This window comes from Vulpes lagopus, chromosome 6, assembly GCF_018345385.1.
Source record: "Vulpes lagopus strain Blue_001 chromosome 6, ASM1834538v1, whole genome shotgun sequence".
Lineage (NCBI taxonomy): Eukaryota > Metazoa > Chordata > Mammalia > Carnivora > Canidae > Vulpes > Vulpes lagopus.
The window spans coordinates 85,252,753-85,269,753 of NC_054829.1; the positions used below are offsets into that span (position 1 = coordinate 85,252,753).

At 38.4% G+C, this 17,001-nt stretch overlaps 1 protein-coding gene across 7 annotated transcripts in view; it reads left to right on the plus strand.

Moving 5' to 3' along the window:
- ARHGAP24 (Rho GTPase activating protein 24) overlaps positions 1-1,861 on the plus strand; it is a 504,876-nt gene extending 503,015 nt beyond the window's left edge. For all 7 annotated transcript variants that reach the window (XM_041758959.1, XM_041758963.1, XM_041758964.1 and 4 more), the window contains one exon: positions 1,111-1,861. In XM_041758959.1, the coding sequence (XP_041614893.1) occupies positions 1,111-1,354 (244 nt within the window). In that variant the 3' untranslated portion in view covers positions 1,355-1,861. The remainder of the gene's footprint in view (positions 1-1,110) is intronic.
- Positions 1,862-17,001: the final 15,140 nt, after the last annotated feature.

Here is a 17,001-nt window from a genome sequence, read left to right on the forward strand (position 1 = left end):
AGACAAATTCATAGATAGATGATATAGGTAGGTGATAGATAATATTTTACTTTGTTTAGTTATCAATCACTGATATATGTTGTTTAGCTTTTAAACATGTAAGTTTCATGTTCTTTTACTCCCTCAAAATTAGTTTCTAACTTTACTGTTTGTGCTCGGAGATAATTGTTTCTATGATATCAATTATTTAGCCTGGTTAAAACTATTCTCTTTTCACTGGTTTGAGATTCTATGTATGACTAATAGATCAAGTCTGTTAATCAAGTTGTTCAAATCTTTTACATTTCCCCTAATTTCTATCAGATAGATACATAATTTCTGAGAAAGAAAAATCTCCTAATGTTATTATAGATTTATCAATTTCTCCTTATAATTTTGTTAAATTTTATATTGAATACTTTGAGGCTAGACTACTAGGTAAATAAAAATAAAGTATTGTTTATATCTCCCTGATGAACTAGTCCTCTTATCATTAAGTAATGGTCATCTTTAATTGTAATCACTTTTTTGCCAGAAACCTACTTTTTCTGGATACTAATATTGCTATGCCACTTTTGATTCGTGACTTTCTGGCATAAGAGACTTGTGAAATACCTAGCAATGACATTTTCACTATCATTATTTTTCCCTTGATTGAAAGCAAATATGATGTCCTCTTTCCTTCCCACTTTACCAGACTTTCCCCTTCCTGTTAATAAAGCCAGCTTCACATGAAATGAGTCCAGAAAGCCCTGTGCTTTGGGTTGCCTCCTACATCTGCCATTCTGCGCTCCCTGATAATCAATCTCCGTGCTGACATTCTCTTCGTTTCCTCAGCGTGCTGACATTCTCTGTGCTGACATTCATTTATTCACAATCAGATACCAACTAAGTGCTTCCAAGTGAGGTCTTGGGGTCTTCTTGTTAAATGATAGTAAATCATCCTAGCATATACAATGAATGAATTAATAACAATACATCTTTTAAACCATTAGACCTTGCTTCACTGGTTCTAAAGGGCCCGTTACAATTTCCTAACTATTATGGAGACAGAGTTCAGAAAATCTGTGTCCCTGTCACATTTCAAGTGAATAAAATCACTTTCCCTTTTATTCCCTCCCTCCCATCTAGCTTGGAACAGCGAAACTTGACTTTGGAAACAGAAATGATGACCCTCCACGATGAACTGGATCAAGAAAGGAAAAAGTTCACAATGATAGAAATCAAAATGCGAAATGCTGAGCGAGCAAAAGAAGATGCAGAGAAAAGAAATGACATGCTTCAGAAAGAAATGGAGCAGTTTTTTTCCACGTTTGGGGAGCTGACAGTGGAACCCAGGAGAACCGAGAGAGGAAACACAATATGGATCCAGTGAGCCTGCTTCCTCCCGTTGTCTCCCAGCGGATCTGGGAAGGGCTCTGAGGTTCCGGTGGAAACATTACATGGGATCAGGTGGCTGGTCACCTGCTGTACAGTGCTCTAACTGGTGAAGGAATATCATTTACAGACATTATCCATCCATATCTGCAATGTGTACCAAAGTTATATCATGCCCCATAATGCTACTGTCAAGTGTTACAACTGGATATGTGTATAGAGAGTAGTTTTTAAAAAGTAAGCTAAAAAATGAGAAGCATATCTCAAGAATTATTTTATTGCAAGTCTTGTATTTAAAATGTTAAATCAATATGTTGTTGCAATTTAGCTTGCTTCCAAGCTTCACCCCTTGCACTTAACATAAGCTATTTTTGGCATTGTGTTATCATCAGCTTATTTTATAGATCAATATTTTTATTTCCCCTTTTGCTGAGGAAACGAAGATAAGCAGATATATAAATATATATAAATATATATCAGATGAGTTATTAAAATCAAAACAATACTTTGTGGCTGTGCTGTTTGTGCCAATAGACCTCGCCATTGACCAAAAAGAGAAATGTAAATAGTTTTATAAAATACAATTGAATCACCAGGAACCTTTGATTTGCTCTTTAAGTTTTTCCCTCGACACTGCTCGGTTTTCTTTGTGAGGTGCCTGGACACAGAGAATTTTGGATTTTGCAAAAAAGCCCCCTTCTCAAGGCCTATTGTCTGCCTGGTCCGTTGCACAGATGCATGTCTCCGGTGCAGGTTGCACTTTGGGGTGGGGGGGAAGTGGTAAAAGCATAAAATGAGCCATGCCATGAATTACTCTGACCTTCTGGATTTAGTCCCTGTAACTGCTAGATGGTTTCAAGAAAACTTCTTCCCACTCTTGGGAGGTTGAAAAACACCACTTGTTATGCAGTGCCACAGGAACACCTCTTGTCTGCTCAGACCTTTCTTTCCTCCATGCCCCCAGCGAACACACTTTACAATGCAGGCAGTGATCTGGTGAGACCGTAACCCTCTCAGTTAAACTGCTAAAGTATGTGCCAAGTAGTGACATTTTTCTCTCACTCAGGCCTCTGTTGGTTTGGCACCTGGGATTCTGTCTACAGGACAGTGGACAAAGGTAGTGTAGCAAGAGGAGGGGATGGAGCAGATAGACCAGAAGGAGAAGGAGACATGTTTGGAAAGAACAACTACTTTGCTTCTAATTTTTACAATATTGTTCTTCCCAGTTGCAAATGTATTTATTCACAATAATTTTAAGACGTGAAGGTGTAAAGGTCCAGTTTTGAAAAAAGTATGACTATTAGTAATTGTGACCATCTAGAGGAGCCCAGGGCTCTCTGGAGCTGGAATTTGGGGAAAACAACTCTTCACACTCCAAGTGATCTTGAGAAGCCAGGCAAATAAATACTTCTCACACTAGAACAAAAAGTCACAAAAGGCATGATTAGAAATAAAGACTGCTTGAGTTTATAGGATTGTGTTTAGAAGGTTCTATGTCTTATTTCAAAGAGGAGAATAGTCTTTACCACATCCAGCCTTGTCACCATTCACTTTTGTTCATGGTCCCTGGGTTTTAACCACTATCTGTAATAATGATACCTTCTTTACCTTTAGTTTCCTGTTCTCACTCTCTTCTGATTCTTTAACCAGATACTTCCACCTGAGTATCATATAGAAAAGTCAAACTCAAATGTGCAATGTTGATCTCAATGGGTCTTTCTCTATACATTTCCATCTCTCATTTCATCCAGTCCCTGTCCTAGTGAGTGAAAACCTTGGGACTCATCCCAAGTTGAAGGATGCAATAGTAAAAATCAAAGGCCATACAGTCAACTTGCCTGCATTCAATTTTTCCACAATTCACTAGCTGTGACTCAGACTTCTAGGCATCACTTTTTTTGATGTAGACTGGGAATAACACAGATGCTCCTCTCATGGACTTGTTAACGTAGTTTCATTGAGGTGTAGATTGTGTGAGAGCTGAGCACAGCCCTGAGTGTACAAAAAGGATGCCCTAAATGTTCATTCTTGTTTTCTCTCCACTCTTCTTCACTCTGAAATTCACTCAGCAAGTACTATCTAGTCCACTCACCCTTGCCTTTTGAATCTATTCTCTTTGATCGGTTGCTCTTCATCTTTCAGGAAAGCTACTTCTCCTGGAAGGATATTCCTTCCAGGCTGCCCATCTGACCATATCATGGCCTTACTACTATCATGTGAAGAATCTCACTTCCCCACAGGATATGCCCTTAACACGGTGGATAAGGCTGTGACCTACAGTTTTATTTTCACCTCCTACCACTTCCCTCACCCCTGCTGTGCCATTTCATGCCTGTGAAACTTTCCACCTTTTATTGTCATGTCCATCTTGACTACCTTCCTTCTATCTGGCACAGTCCTACCATTTTTTTAAGAGCTAAATCAAACGTCAGTTCCCCTATAAAGCTTCTAGGATCTCAACTAAGAATTAAGTACCTTGTGCTCCCAATTTGTGTATTGCTTTTAGTCTTTTCCACGTCTGATTATTTTCTTCACCAAATAAGAAACATTTTTGAAGCAGCATGGTAGAATAGAAATAGCAGGAAACAGAGAGCCAAACAGACCTAGATATGCATCTCGACATACCTTAGGCAAGATGCCCAGCAACGACAAGTCACTTAACTTCTCTGAGCCTCTTGTTTTTCCCTCTGTAAAGTGGAGGTAATAACTCTTACCAATTAGGAATTTTGTAATACTTAAAAGTGATATGTAATGTGACTATCCCAGGGACCACCACTTAGCTCCACTGACAGCTCTATTAATAAATGAAGCTTCCAAACCTAAGAGAGTAGAATTGTTGTCCTATTGTTCTCAAATCCCTCCATCTCTACCTTTTATTCCATAGAGGGCCAGCATGGAGAGTTAGCCATAAATCTGGCCTTTGATTTATGAGGGATGCTGCCGTTAATTTTAATTATCAATCTCAGTGATGATAACCTTTGATCAATGGATACCATGAGTATCCATTGGGTTTCTATTAGTCCATCTGGGTTTCTATTAGTTTTTCTATTAATCCAGCCAAATGCCTAGAAAATATCAACTGCAAATTGACATAAAAACAAATTGGAAATAAGTAGATAGTACCAAGTGTTCATTTGCTACATCCTGTATAGGCTTCTTTAAAACTATTTAGGTAGGGCAGCCCAGGTGACTCAGATGTTCAGCCCCTGCCTTCAGCCCAGGGCGTGATTCTGGAGACCCAGGATCCAATCCCACGTCAGGCTCCCTGCATGGAGCCTGCTTCTCCCTCTGCCTATGTCTCTGTCAATCTCTCTCTCTCTCTCTCTCTCTCTCTCTCTCTCTGTCTCTCATGAATAAATAAAATCTTTAAAAAAATAAATAGAAATAAAACTATTTAGGTAACTAGAATGATTCTTAAACTATGCGTTCAGGAGAAAGGATTTGCTTCCAAGTGTTGAGTCTATAATGTTGGTTTCATTAGCCAAGCCATATGGCTGGGTATCCTTCAGAGAACATTTAAAATAGAATTGTGAATGACAGTAGGCATACTGAAGTCTATACTTTTAAAAAAATATTTTATTTATTTATTCATGAGAGACACAGATAGAGAGAGGCAGAGGCACAGGCAGAGGCAGAAACAGGCTCCATGCAGGGAGCCAGATGTGGGACTTGATCCTGGGACCCCAGGATCATGCCCTGAGCTGAAGGCAGACGCTTAACTGCTGAGCCACCTAGGGATCCCTGAAGCCTATGCTTTTTAAATGTAAATGTAGTTTCTATATGTCATTTTGTTATTAAATGACTAAAAATGTGAAGGGAAACTTAAATAATGTCATTCCTATTTATTTTTATTTATTCACAAGCTAAGCCCTAAATGAAAAAAAAAAAAAAAAATAGGGCATTTCCAGGTAGGATACTTTAAATCATCAATACAATTATCTCCCCTTGGAAATCCAGGAGAATTTGAAGACTGTGGTACCAGCCAAAAACCTCAGTGTTCCTTTCACTGCAGAACTGCATCCTACTTAGAATAGCATCACAGAAAATGATGATGCATAAGCTTTTGGAATCAGAGAGCTAGATTCAAATCTCAGTTCTACCACTTTGTAGCTATAAGAATTTAAGAAAAGTTACATGACGTTTGTAAGACTCAATTTGTTTTTCTGTAAAGTAGGATAATACTAGTGTCTTTTCCTCACTGGGTTTTTGTTTTATTTTTGTCTTGAGAAATGACTAAGTTAATGACTAGCACAATATATATTGTAAGTGTTCCGTAAATGGTAGCTGTCAGCACTCAAACGTTTCTATTTCTATTTCTATTTCTATTCTCTTTCTATTGAGTGTTCAAAGGGTGTTCCAGCTTCCAGAAAATAGAATTCTGGCCTCAAGAATCTGGCCAGCATGTTCACCAGCAGAAGATACAATTCTGTCCTGTCCCAGAGAGGCTAATTTTACTTTTGCCCAGATAATCCACCAGAGATTTAATAGGAAGGAAGAGGTAACCCAAGGTATCTTTTTTTACCTGAGATAATACAATTGCATCCATGATCTGAGAATAATGTCCAAAGGACCACCCATAACTGTCCCTGCATCAACTCTGTCTGTTTGGACACTGAAGAATATGTTCAGTTTTAAAGCTCTTGGGTAAAGTATAATGAAAGTCTAAGAATATGACCAGTCAATGTGTCTAGACTCACATCAGCATCACCATTAGTGAATATTTATTGAAGGCCTCTACGTGTCATGTCAGCACTAGACTAGATGCATGGGATACCTAGTTTATAAATAACCACCACATGAGATGATGTTCTCTGAAAGTAGTTAGAGACCACAAAAGTGAGTCTGGGTAAAGCACGTCAGAGCCATGACTATTATGTGAGTCCTAAAGAATAGGTAGGAAGTTATCAGACAGGATAGCAGTTTGGGGCAAGAGCTTCTCTAGTCCAGGGAAAAATATGTGTTAAGTGCCTTCAGGGCGGAGCCTAGGGGGCCTTTCCAATGAAATAAAAATGACCTATCATGTGTGTGCCATTAGGGTGGCCTTGTGCATAAAGACTCACTTACACACCACCAGGAGATGGGAAAACACTTAGGACCCATGTGGCTTCCACTCCCTTATATCCAAATAAAACAGCCAAAGCCAGACACATTTTGCCCTGTTGGAACTCACAAACCACAGAAAAGGAGTATGGAATTGTGACTCTCAAAGGCTTATTTTGTTATTCTCTTTATAGTCTCTTTAATTGCACAAGTGGGGAATGAGTTGACTGCCCAGCTTAAGGGCTTCTTGCTGCAAAGTGATGTGAAAAACTAACAGCTCCCCAAGCAGCTAAAACCTACCAAACCTACTGTAGATCTTCGAGTATAAAGTTTAGCAGATGTAAAGTGTGTTTTTTAATGCACCATTTTTGGCTCAGGTCCGGGACTGAATGACACTCTTTATTAATGGACTATGTGTAGCTGCTACCTTTCTAGCCCTTGGAGGGCTAAACCCAGGTGAGACCAGCCCATTCAAGTAGAAAGTACTGAGTTGTTTGAATAAGGTGTTAAATTGGCCTTCAGCATACCACCTGTTTTTGTGAACACTATGCCATCCAATCCCTCTCCTGCCAACACACATTCCCTGCCTCCTCGTGATTCACTAGAATCCATTACATATCACACCAAAGTAATCTCTAGGGTTGTGCCATCTTGCCCTCATCCTTGGTCACCTATTGCCAAAATCGTCCAAATATGTCATTTGCCTTCACTATTATGTTTATCCCTACATTGCTCAGCATGTTCCCTCATTTGCTTCAAACTCTGATTCTCTCTCCACTCCTCAGACTTTTCCGTTATACATGCGAGAGCCTAACAGCTGCCATTATCTTCCCCTAAATCTTCTCCAAAACATGGTTACCTCCTAAAGACACCACTTCTTGCAGCCCTCCCAAGTATGGCTACTTTCCTTTCTCACAATCTGCATGTCATTAGCTTGTAAGAAAGTTAGGTCTTGCTTTGCTCTTTGATGCTACTTCCAGACCTTAGATCTTCCCACTTCCCTAATAACTCCATAGAAGTACATGTCACATGACCAATTATTTAGCACCTGGTTTTTTTTTCTTCCCCAAATCAATACTCCTCTGCCATCCACCAACTTGGCCACACAGCTCCTTGAGCTGATCATTTCTGAAAATCTTGATCTTCTCCTGCCCGAACATCAGCCACCCCATGGTTTTCCTTATTCCACGCCATTTCCAATAACTACACTATCACCAAAACTTCCATTTCAAGCACTCACTGTCTCATCATCATCTATTCCCTTTTTAGGTAATTCCCTTAACACCATCACTCCAAAAATTCTTAGAAACTCCCAAAGAGTAGACAAGCCATTGACTTTGCTATGTTTTCATTGGCTATCATTCCCTCATGTCATTGCTTCCTTCCTTGACTAGCTCATCTGTGGTTCCTCATTATAATTATTCTTTTCCTCATTCTCAAATCCCTTCAGATTTTCTTCCACCACTGTACTTATCTGGGAAAGAAAAACACCCAACTCTGGCTAAACCCAATTCCTGTTCATTCTTAACCTGCACCTGAGAAACACAAATGGCTGGAGAACAGAAGACCACCATCCACCATGGGATGACTTGTCCCATCTTATATCTATATAAGTATGGTTCACATGGCTCTCATCGCTGTCTAGTAACTTAACCTCATACTTTTCAAGGTCAGTTTTACACTTCTCAAACCTCCATAAGCTCTTCCTCTCCCCATTTTCAGCTAGTAACTTTACTTATAACCAAACTTACTGATAACCTGTTTTTACTGAGAAAACAATACCAGAAGAGTAAGTCCTTATGTACCATCATCCATCTACCCAACTGTCTACATGCAACCTGTACGCATCACCTTGACTGTGCCACCTGCTCCAACTCAGCCAAGTGTATATGGGAGGACCATATACATACCTCTGGCCTTTTTTAGCACATTACTCCTTCAAATAAATATTCTTTCTTTCTAGTGTTATGAATCTTGCTCTTTATGTGTTGGCCCTATCAACATATACCCATACTATAATAGCTTTCCTAAAATTCTCTCTTCATGTTGTATTTATGTCTAGTTTCCACATGATTCTTCTGCTTCACTTTCTAGAAAAAAAACTCTTGCATTTTCTCTACCTATTTCTAATTCCTCACTTCCCATATTCTCTTGAACTCACTGTAGTCATGCTTTCCTGCTTAATACTGCCGAGAACATGCTCTCTTAAAGGTCAGCAATAAAGGTCTTCATAAAAATCAAGTCTAATTGTGAACCTTCAGTCCCCATCTTTTTTAGCCACTCTAGCAGCATTGTCCCAGGTGCCTATTCCCTTCTTTTTAAACACCTTTACTTGGCTTCCAGGACAGCAGACTTTCCTGGTTTTTGCCTCACTGGACATTTCTCAGGATATTCAACTGTTTATTGACTTCTATATGTTGGAGCAAGAAATGCCTCCATCTTTGGACTTCTTCTTTGTCTGCACTTAGTCTCTTGGTGATCTATACAGTCCCATGGTTATAAATAACACTTACAAGCTGATTATGCTCAGGTTTGTTTCAGCTCAACGTCTTCCCTTACTCCAGCCTTGTAGACCCTCCTGCTACTTTACTAGGATACCTAATAAATATCTCCAGTTGACATTTCCAAAACAAGCATGATTTTTCTTCCCAAATATGCTCCTAACCCATTCTTTACCACTCAGTCAACCACACCATTACTTACCTGATGGTTTCAATTTTTAAAAATTCTGGAGTTATCCTGATCTGTTTCTTTCATATCACATATCAATCCATCAGCAACTGTTTCCAACCCTCTCTTCACAATATATTCATGGTTATGTCCTTAATCAACCCTTCTCAGTCCCTCCACTCTCCAGTCTAAGCCCCATCCTATCTTTTTGTGCTACTGTTACACTTTAGAAGAACCTCTTTGTCCCCATTATTATCTTTCTTCTCAACCTCCTCTTTCTATTTGGCAGTCAAAGAGATCCTTTTAAAAAGAAAATTTAGATTATATCATTTCCCTGCTCAAATCTATCCAACGTCTTCTTATATTTAGACTAAAATCCCAAGATCTTGTCATTCTCTGATCCCTGTCTCTTTAATTTCACTTACTATCACACTTTCTCTTGTCCATTCTGTTTCACTCACAGGAGTTTTGGTGATTATATATATATACTCTATAGAGTATATACTCTCTCTCTCTCTCTCTCTCTCTCTCTCTCTATATATATATATATATATATATATATATATATATATATATACTCTTACTCCAGGGCTTTGGCACTTGCTTTTGCCTCAGATACTAATATGGCTCACTATCTCACTTTATTTGGGTCTCTGTTCAAATATCATCTTTTTTGAGAGGCCCTCCCCGACCACCTCATCTAAATAGCATCCCTTATCATGTTTTATCCTTTTAGCCTGCTTGGTTTGGTTTCCTAATGCTTTCTGCTACCTTATTCCCCCATTAGAAGCAGGAAGGTTGCCTGAATTCATCACAATTATGTATACCAAGTACAGTCTTTGGAAGATTGAAGCGCTCAGTTAATATTTGTGACATGAATCAGTGAGTGAATGTTCAGAGCTCAATGCCAAATTTCTGGTTCAGATAATCAGAGGTGTCTTGAGTTGGAATTTTTAATAAAAATAACTAAATTCTGTCTTCTATCATTGTAGGGATCCAGTCATTACCCATAGATTGCACACATTTAAGAGATTTGGCTTTATACTACAGGACCACTAAAACTCCAGTAACCATTGTGATGTCATTTTTGCTGATAAAGAGATTTTGGTGCCAGAAATATGAGCCTCCAGTTCAGCCTCCAGGCTTACTCACTCTAAGAGGAAATTGCATCAAAATAAACCTCATGTAATGCAGGAAAGAAACATCATGTTTTTTGGTCTTGCTTGTTTGTTTGTTTGTTTGTTAGCCTCAGAACTTTTATCTATTTTTCTCAGGATACTGATATCATAAGTCATTGATATGGTTTCAGGATGTCATCACATTCTTCTCTTTATCTGGAGACTGACATTTATTTGAAACATACCAACATATAGCAGTGTACCTTTTAATTAAAGGAATGAGAGTGCAGATGGACATATTTCCTCATTGACTTAATGCAGGTTTACCTGTATTTTTTTTCTCTGTGCTATGTTTTAAAATAAATGTAAAAATGGTTTAATCTCCTATAATGTCATGGAAAATAACCAAAATTCTCTTGTGCTGATTCATTTCAACAAAATGATAACATTAAATGAAGCACATCTTGTTTCATTGCTTTAGGTGGGGTAATAAAAATGGACTTATTTGTATCACACCTCTAAGCTGAACACATTGTTATTTTAAGAGAAAGTAAACAAATAAGATAGAAATATTTTGCTTCAACCACTGGTTTTTACATGGAAAGATGTATTTACTCTGAAGTTTTGATGATAAGGACTATGCCATATTTGTCTCTTACGTGGGACACATACACAGATGTTCCATAAATGTTTTTGGAGTGAATGAAGATACTACTTAAAAATGTAGCTTAAAAAAAAAAAAATGTAGCTTAGAGGGACACCCGGGTGGCTCAGTGGTTGAACATCTGCCTTTGGCTCAGGGTGTCATCCCGGGGTCCTGGAATCGATTCCCGCATCAGGCTCGAGCCTGCTTCTCCCACTGCCTACCTCTCTGCCTCTCTCTGTGTGTCTCTCATGAATAAATAAAATCTTTTTAAAAAAGTGTAGCTCAGAAATTAAAGTGGAAATTCATACCTGTTTTCTTGAGCTTAATCTGAATCAAATCCAAATTTGGAATGTATTAACATTAAGAAGCAATTGCTTTTGAAAGTCTTACTTTTATAAAAGAAATACTTTAATATTACTAGTTCCCCCAATCCATGTAAAATATTATTTGGGTCATAAAAATTGATATCGTGTAAAATTTTCATAGTCAGAATTTCACCAATGTTAATGGAAAAGAATTGATAGCAGGCAAACTATAAGCAAGACACTTTCCTAGGCAGAGTGTGGAATGTTTTTGTAAGATGAATTGTGTTTTACACGTGCTTTTGAGTTGCAAAGAATCTTGACTATTGGGTAAACAGAAAGACTCCAGACAAGATCAGGAAAGGACAGTACCAGAAGTTCAGTGACAAGGAGGTAAAGTTACCCACTCCACGAAGTGAAGGTTGATCCTCTGAAATTGCATTTCAGAGTTATTTTATGTTAACTTCTATATCAGGATAAGCATGCCTTTAAAGCAAGAAACAGGTGGAATAGGAAAGGTGGGAAATTCCAAACGAGCATTTGACTCTTGTTTGGGTATATGTCATCACATTCCACGTGTTTGAAATATGTCCATTTCAACAGCTTATTTTTCAGTAACTAAAACAGACCACACTTCTGTAAAAGGTTGAACAGATGGAATTCAGTCTGGAGCTGAGAGAGAACATGTCCCATGCAGTGGTCCCCAACATGAAGTGATCTGAGACCTTGGGATTTTCGGTGTGCTTCACTACTTGCAAATGTGTTCTGTGTACATCCTTCAAAACCCGGAGGGGAGGGCGGATGGCACAATGCAAGTGTGAATCGCATTCTGATGAACTGATAATATCAAAACCCTCTAATCTTGGATAAAACTCAGTGCAGTTATTGAGCAAATAGAACCATCCTCCTAGGTTGATCCCTACATAAGTAACTACAAGAAATGTTATTTCCAAGACTCCTTTCTTCTCCTCAGTGAGAAAGAGGTCAAATTACCTAAATATTTGGTAACCTTTTATGGTACCTAGTATGCACCAATAACTTCTGATCCTTCTCTCCAAGAACAATCTAATGGAATGCAATTTCCCTTCTTACTATTGGAGGCATTTTCAGGTACCTATATGTCACCATTTTTAAACACACTTTATTAAAAGAGTGAAGAGTTGTGGCTTAAAAATGGGATAGAATCTATGCCAGAGAGGCAAAAGGCATATGCCTTCTATTTTTCTTCTATATTTCTTATGAAGATATATTGTGCTATCTCAAAAGAATAAATATGGTTAGCTTTCAGATTTTCTAACAGCGAATTAGTTAAATAAAACGTTTTCTTCACAGTAATAAAAAGGCTATTCCTTGACATTTTTTAATACTTCCAGCTAAATTAACATAGATTCAGTGACTTCCTTATCAAGCCACAAAATCTTATTGCTTTTTTAATTCATCAAGGAATTGCAGATATTAAGATTGCCTATCAGATGGCAAAACATCTACTAACCTTCTCTCTTGGGTAATAATGAAACTGATTTGGAATTCTGATAAATTAACCTAAGGATATTTAATCCTGTTCAATTTATCTAATCCTCACCGAAAATTATTTTCCTCCTTCATTGATTTTATAGAAGAAAATTACCAAATTGCAGATATATAACTGATATTTGCAGACAGAAATGAAGGTTATCTTTAGGAGAAACCAGTCTCAAACAAAAACACAGCCTTCTATATTGTCCCATACATATTACACGCTCTTTACCCATAGTGAGAAGGTAGGTCATTCGTCATTTCTTATTTATTCCCTGGCGTAATCAGATGACACTATGAAATCATGTGAGATGCTTCAAGCTCCTGTCAGGACATAAAACTCAAGACAACAGGCAGCACAATAACCATTGTCAACAGGCAAACTCCAACAAAGTTTGGATTTGGATTTGGTTTCATGTTAAGGGAAGCAGATTTGCTCTGTTTTTTTAATAATTCATAAGAAACAGAAATCACAATGCATTGACTCAGCATCCACCTACAGAGTCCAAAAAAGCCGAAGTTCTCCCCCACTCACCCTCTTGTTCCACAGACATTTTGAAAATAAAGGGAAAAAAACAGAAATGAAAAAAAGAGTGAGAAGGAACACAAATATGGTTTAAATAATTTCAAATCCTTATTAAACATCACTGAGATTGCATTTGATCCATCAGGCTGACTTTTTGTTCTCACCACTAAGACCTTGCAAAGAAACTGGGCATGCATGGTTTTGCCTTCCAGGGTTGACCTAGAACTATCTGGGTGATGTGTATATGAATGTGGGTGTGCTTTAAGTCCATTTTATAAACACTGACACAGGACAATTCTTATCATTGGTAATAGTCTTTTGAGTCCAATCATGCAGAATAACAGGCATGTGCAAGATAGGTCTTGTTGCAAGATAAACATGGCAAGGTGAACAGTTTAATGCTAGACAAGGGTTGGGAGGTTTGTTTTCATTAGAATATACTGGCCATTGGTCCCACATAATCAAAAGTTAGATATACAGGAGTCCACATACAAACAGAGGCCTTCCATTTCAGCTTGACTGACCAAGGAAATGGGTCAGAGTGAACCATTTCAGACAAAGAAAGAACTAAGTGCCAAAACAGATACCAAAATCTTATATTTTAGTCACATGGAAAATGACTAATATATTTATTTACATTGTAACTTGCTTGTTGTTTTTACAGAAAGGAGTATCCCTGCTTGGTTTAATTTTATCTGTGGAAAATGTAGGACTCACAATTAAAATATTGGGGGAAGCTTGTGGGTGATGAGTGGGGGGGTCTCTCTTCAGATCCAAAGTCATGGGGATCAAAGATTGCTGGGACAATATTATTCCTTCCTCTAAGCTGTAGAAGATAAATTTTTCAGCAAAGCCGGCTGACAACATTCTTTACCGAGCATAATGTTTTTAAGATTTTGATTATCATATGTTAAGAGAATTAAATAGAAGTAGGCTTTGTAGAATTTAGATTTTACAATGAATACTTAAAATTTAAAAGTCGGTTCTGCTTGTTTTTCCTCTGGCAGGTCATAAAAGGACTGGTGTATTCTCATCTATTCCACTTATTCCCTTTGTCGAGGTCTATTTTATGATTTCCCAGTCAGCTGGTATCAGCAGTCGTAGGCAATATTTTCTAATAATGGTAACAGATTGGGAAGAAACTATTCCCTCAGCCCTCAATTAAATAGCTTACTTCAATTGGAGGAATTAGCCAGAACCTGGTCCACCCAAGTATACATTCCTACAAAGCTCAGTCATCAGATTCTTGAAGATGCAAGATTATCAGTGGTTCTTATTCCACAAGAAGAAATTTGGTTGTAAGGCCAATGTATCTCTTTTTAAAAATGAGTACGATGACCAAAAACTAAATAAATATTTCAAAGTGGTGGTGATTTTGCCAAGCTCTCCCAAGAATTTCATTCCTTCTGCATGTGGGCACACAGCCATCCCTCCCACAAAATACTACCAAACATTTCATTAAGGATCACTGTGAAACCATCAGCCCCATAGATGGAGAAAAGGTTAGGCCTCTCAGACTGCCAACTTCACATTCCTAAAGGAACCCCAACCACAGGCAGGACATCCCTTCTCCCAGTCATATAGTCCAGGCGACTTGATACTTCCAAGTCTGAAAAGCAAGAAAGTCCTTTGGAATTAATAGCTGACTATAGAGGAAATACTTGTTTCTTAAAGAGAAGACTCACTGCAGAACATAATACATTCTAAGATTTTGATAATAACAAAATCACCTCTGAAGATATTATAATAAAGTGGACCCAGGATGGTGAAGGGCTGGTGAGCTTTTGAAATGATGATTTTCTTTGTTGTCCTATTACCTATCTTGCTTTGATAACCTGGTAAAATTAATTCTATAGAATTAGAATTAGCAGACAAGAAGTCAAACTTTTTGCTTTATTGTCCATGATATGTCAATCTGAAGGATTTATTCCATTTTTTCTTGAGTATAAGGGAGATCTGGCTAAAAGTAACCAGCTCCTGAGAGCCATACAATGGGAGAGATCAGGCTAGCAGAGTGGAAGATAGCAATAGCAGGGGAGCATTACCTAGTTCTTGCTTGGTTTAATCTGCATGGGCAAAAAAAATCACCACTTCACCACTTCTGCACATATAAAAGATAACCTAACTGTCAAGAACTTCTAAGATGCTGGCTGGAGATTTCCTTCTGGCTTTTGATGTCATTCTGTGGCTGATGAAATTATCCTCGCGATTTACTTTCTTTCAAACAGCTGCCTGTTTCCTGCCCTTAATCGCAAGTGTTAGAAAGTCAGGCATAGAAAGGACACAGGTATAGCAAGAGAAAAATACAGAGAAAGGAGGTACAGGATAAGGTATTCTCATCTATTTAGAGTTTTTTTTTTTAAAGGGGGTGGGTGGGTGGGAAGCATGACAGAAAGAGAAGTGAGAGAGCCCATGTGAGTGCAGAGGTTATCTTAAAAATCGGGTTGTTGGCAATATTAACCAAAAAAGAATGGCAGCAAGAGAAAGAAGCTGGGACACTTTCATTCCAGGGGACAAGCTGCACAGGCTAATGTTATTTTTTTTTTCCTCTCGTTTTAAACAAATGACCTCTTGTCACACATCCTACTGCGAAGCAATCTCATAAATGGCAGCATTGCTCTCATGGTGATGATGGGGGTTGGCTCTATTGCTTGAAAGAGACAAAGCTTCCCTATTGTTGTATTTAAGGCAGTTTTCAGAGCGCAGCATTCTTGTTTGCTCTATTTTTGAAGGGATTCCATTTGCCAGTCATAGCCCACTCATCAACCATCCATTTTGTGTGTTTCACTTCTTCTTCAGGTGAAATACCCCCACACTGGCGAGCACCAAAATGGTCAGAGTGCAAATAGCTGTGATGGGTACTTCACCAAAGTGAACAAGAAGGGAAGCCTCCACCAGGTCCCTGTTATTGCTGAGAAGTCACCCTGGTATTACCTCGTATATAACCAAGATGTTTCACAGTGCCTTCTTAAGTGCTCAGGAGAGCACTTTCATTTGATTGGAGCTAATTCAGGTGATTTTGCTAAACATTGACACAAATGCTTCATGGCTTTTAAGACAAACTCATATTGCTAAAGCTATTTAGCAGCAGTAACTTATGGGTAGAGTTATTGCTGTCACATCAACTGTGGTACAAAACTCAGATTTATCAGCCCTTCTTCAATTGTTTGACTTTATGAAAATAAATAAACATGAAACATCAGCCATATTAAGAAGTCAGGGAAACCCCTGAGGAATAGTAATGTCTGTGGAAATGTTTTCAATTGCTGACCTGAGGATCACCCCATGTTATGGGTTTGTTTGTTTTTAAGAAATTAATATTTTTTAATTCCAGAAGAGGAAAGGAATATTTTTAAAACAAAATCATGGCAGGGTATAAACCTGGGAAGTAGCACACTCATGGAAAACACAACCCACAATCTGAAAATAGGCTACGTAGGTTCATTTCCTATTAAGGACATCATCTGGATGTCAATTCCACTGTGTTCCAGGTAGGGATTCTTACCATCAGATATGGATGCAGTAACCCTGCCTCACCACCTGCCACTCTCTTTCCAGTTGTGACACATAATTTGTAAGGGACAAATGAAGTCTACTCTCTAAAATATGGATGTCGGTGTCTCCTAGTATCTGGGTAATGATCTACTTGAGGAAGTCCTCCGTACTGCAATGCTACACTGGAAACCCTCCTACCTGCTCACTGTCAGAGAAAAGACCGTCAGCTATTATTCCCACATTCCTTCTAAAGGCCAAACCATTTAGTACCTGGAAACTGTCACCCTCTCCGGCCCCCACACTGTACATAAGCATCACATATGTTCTTTCTAC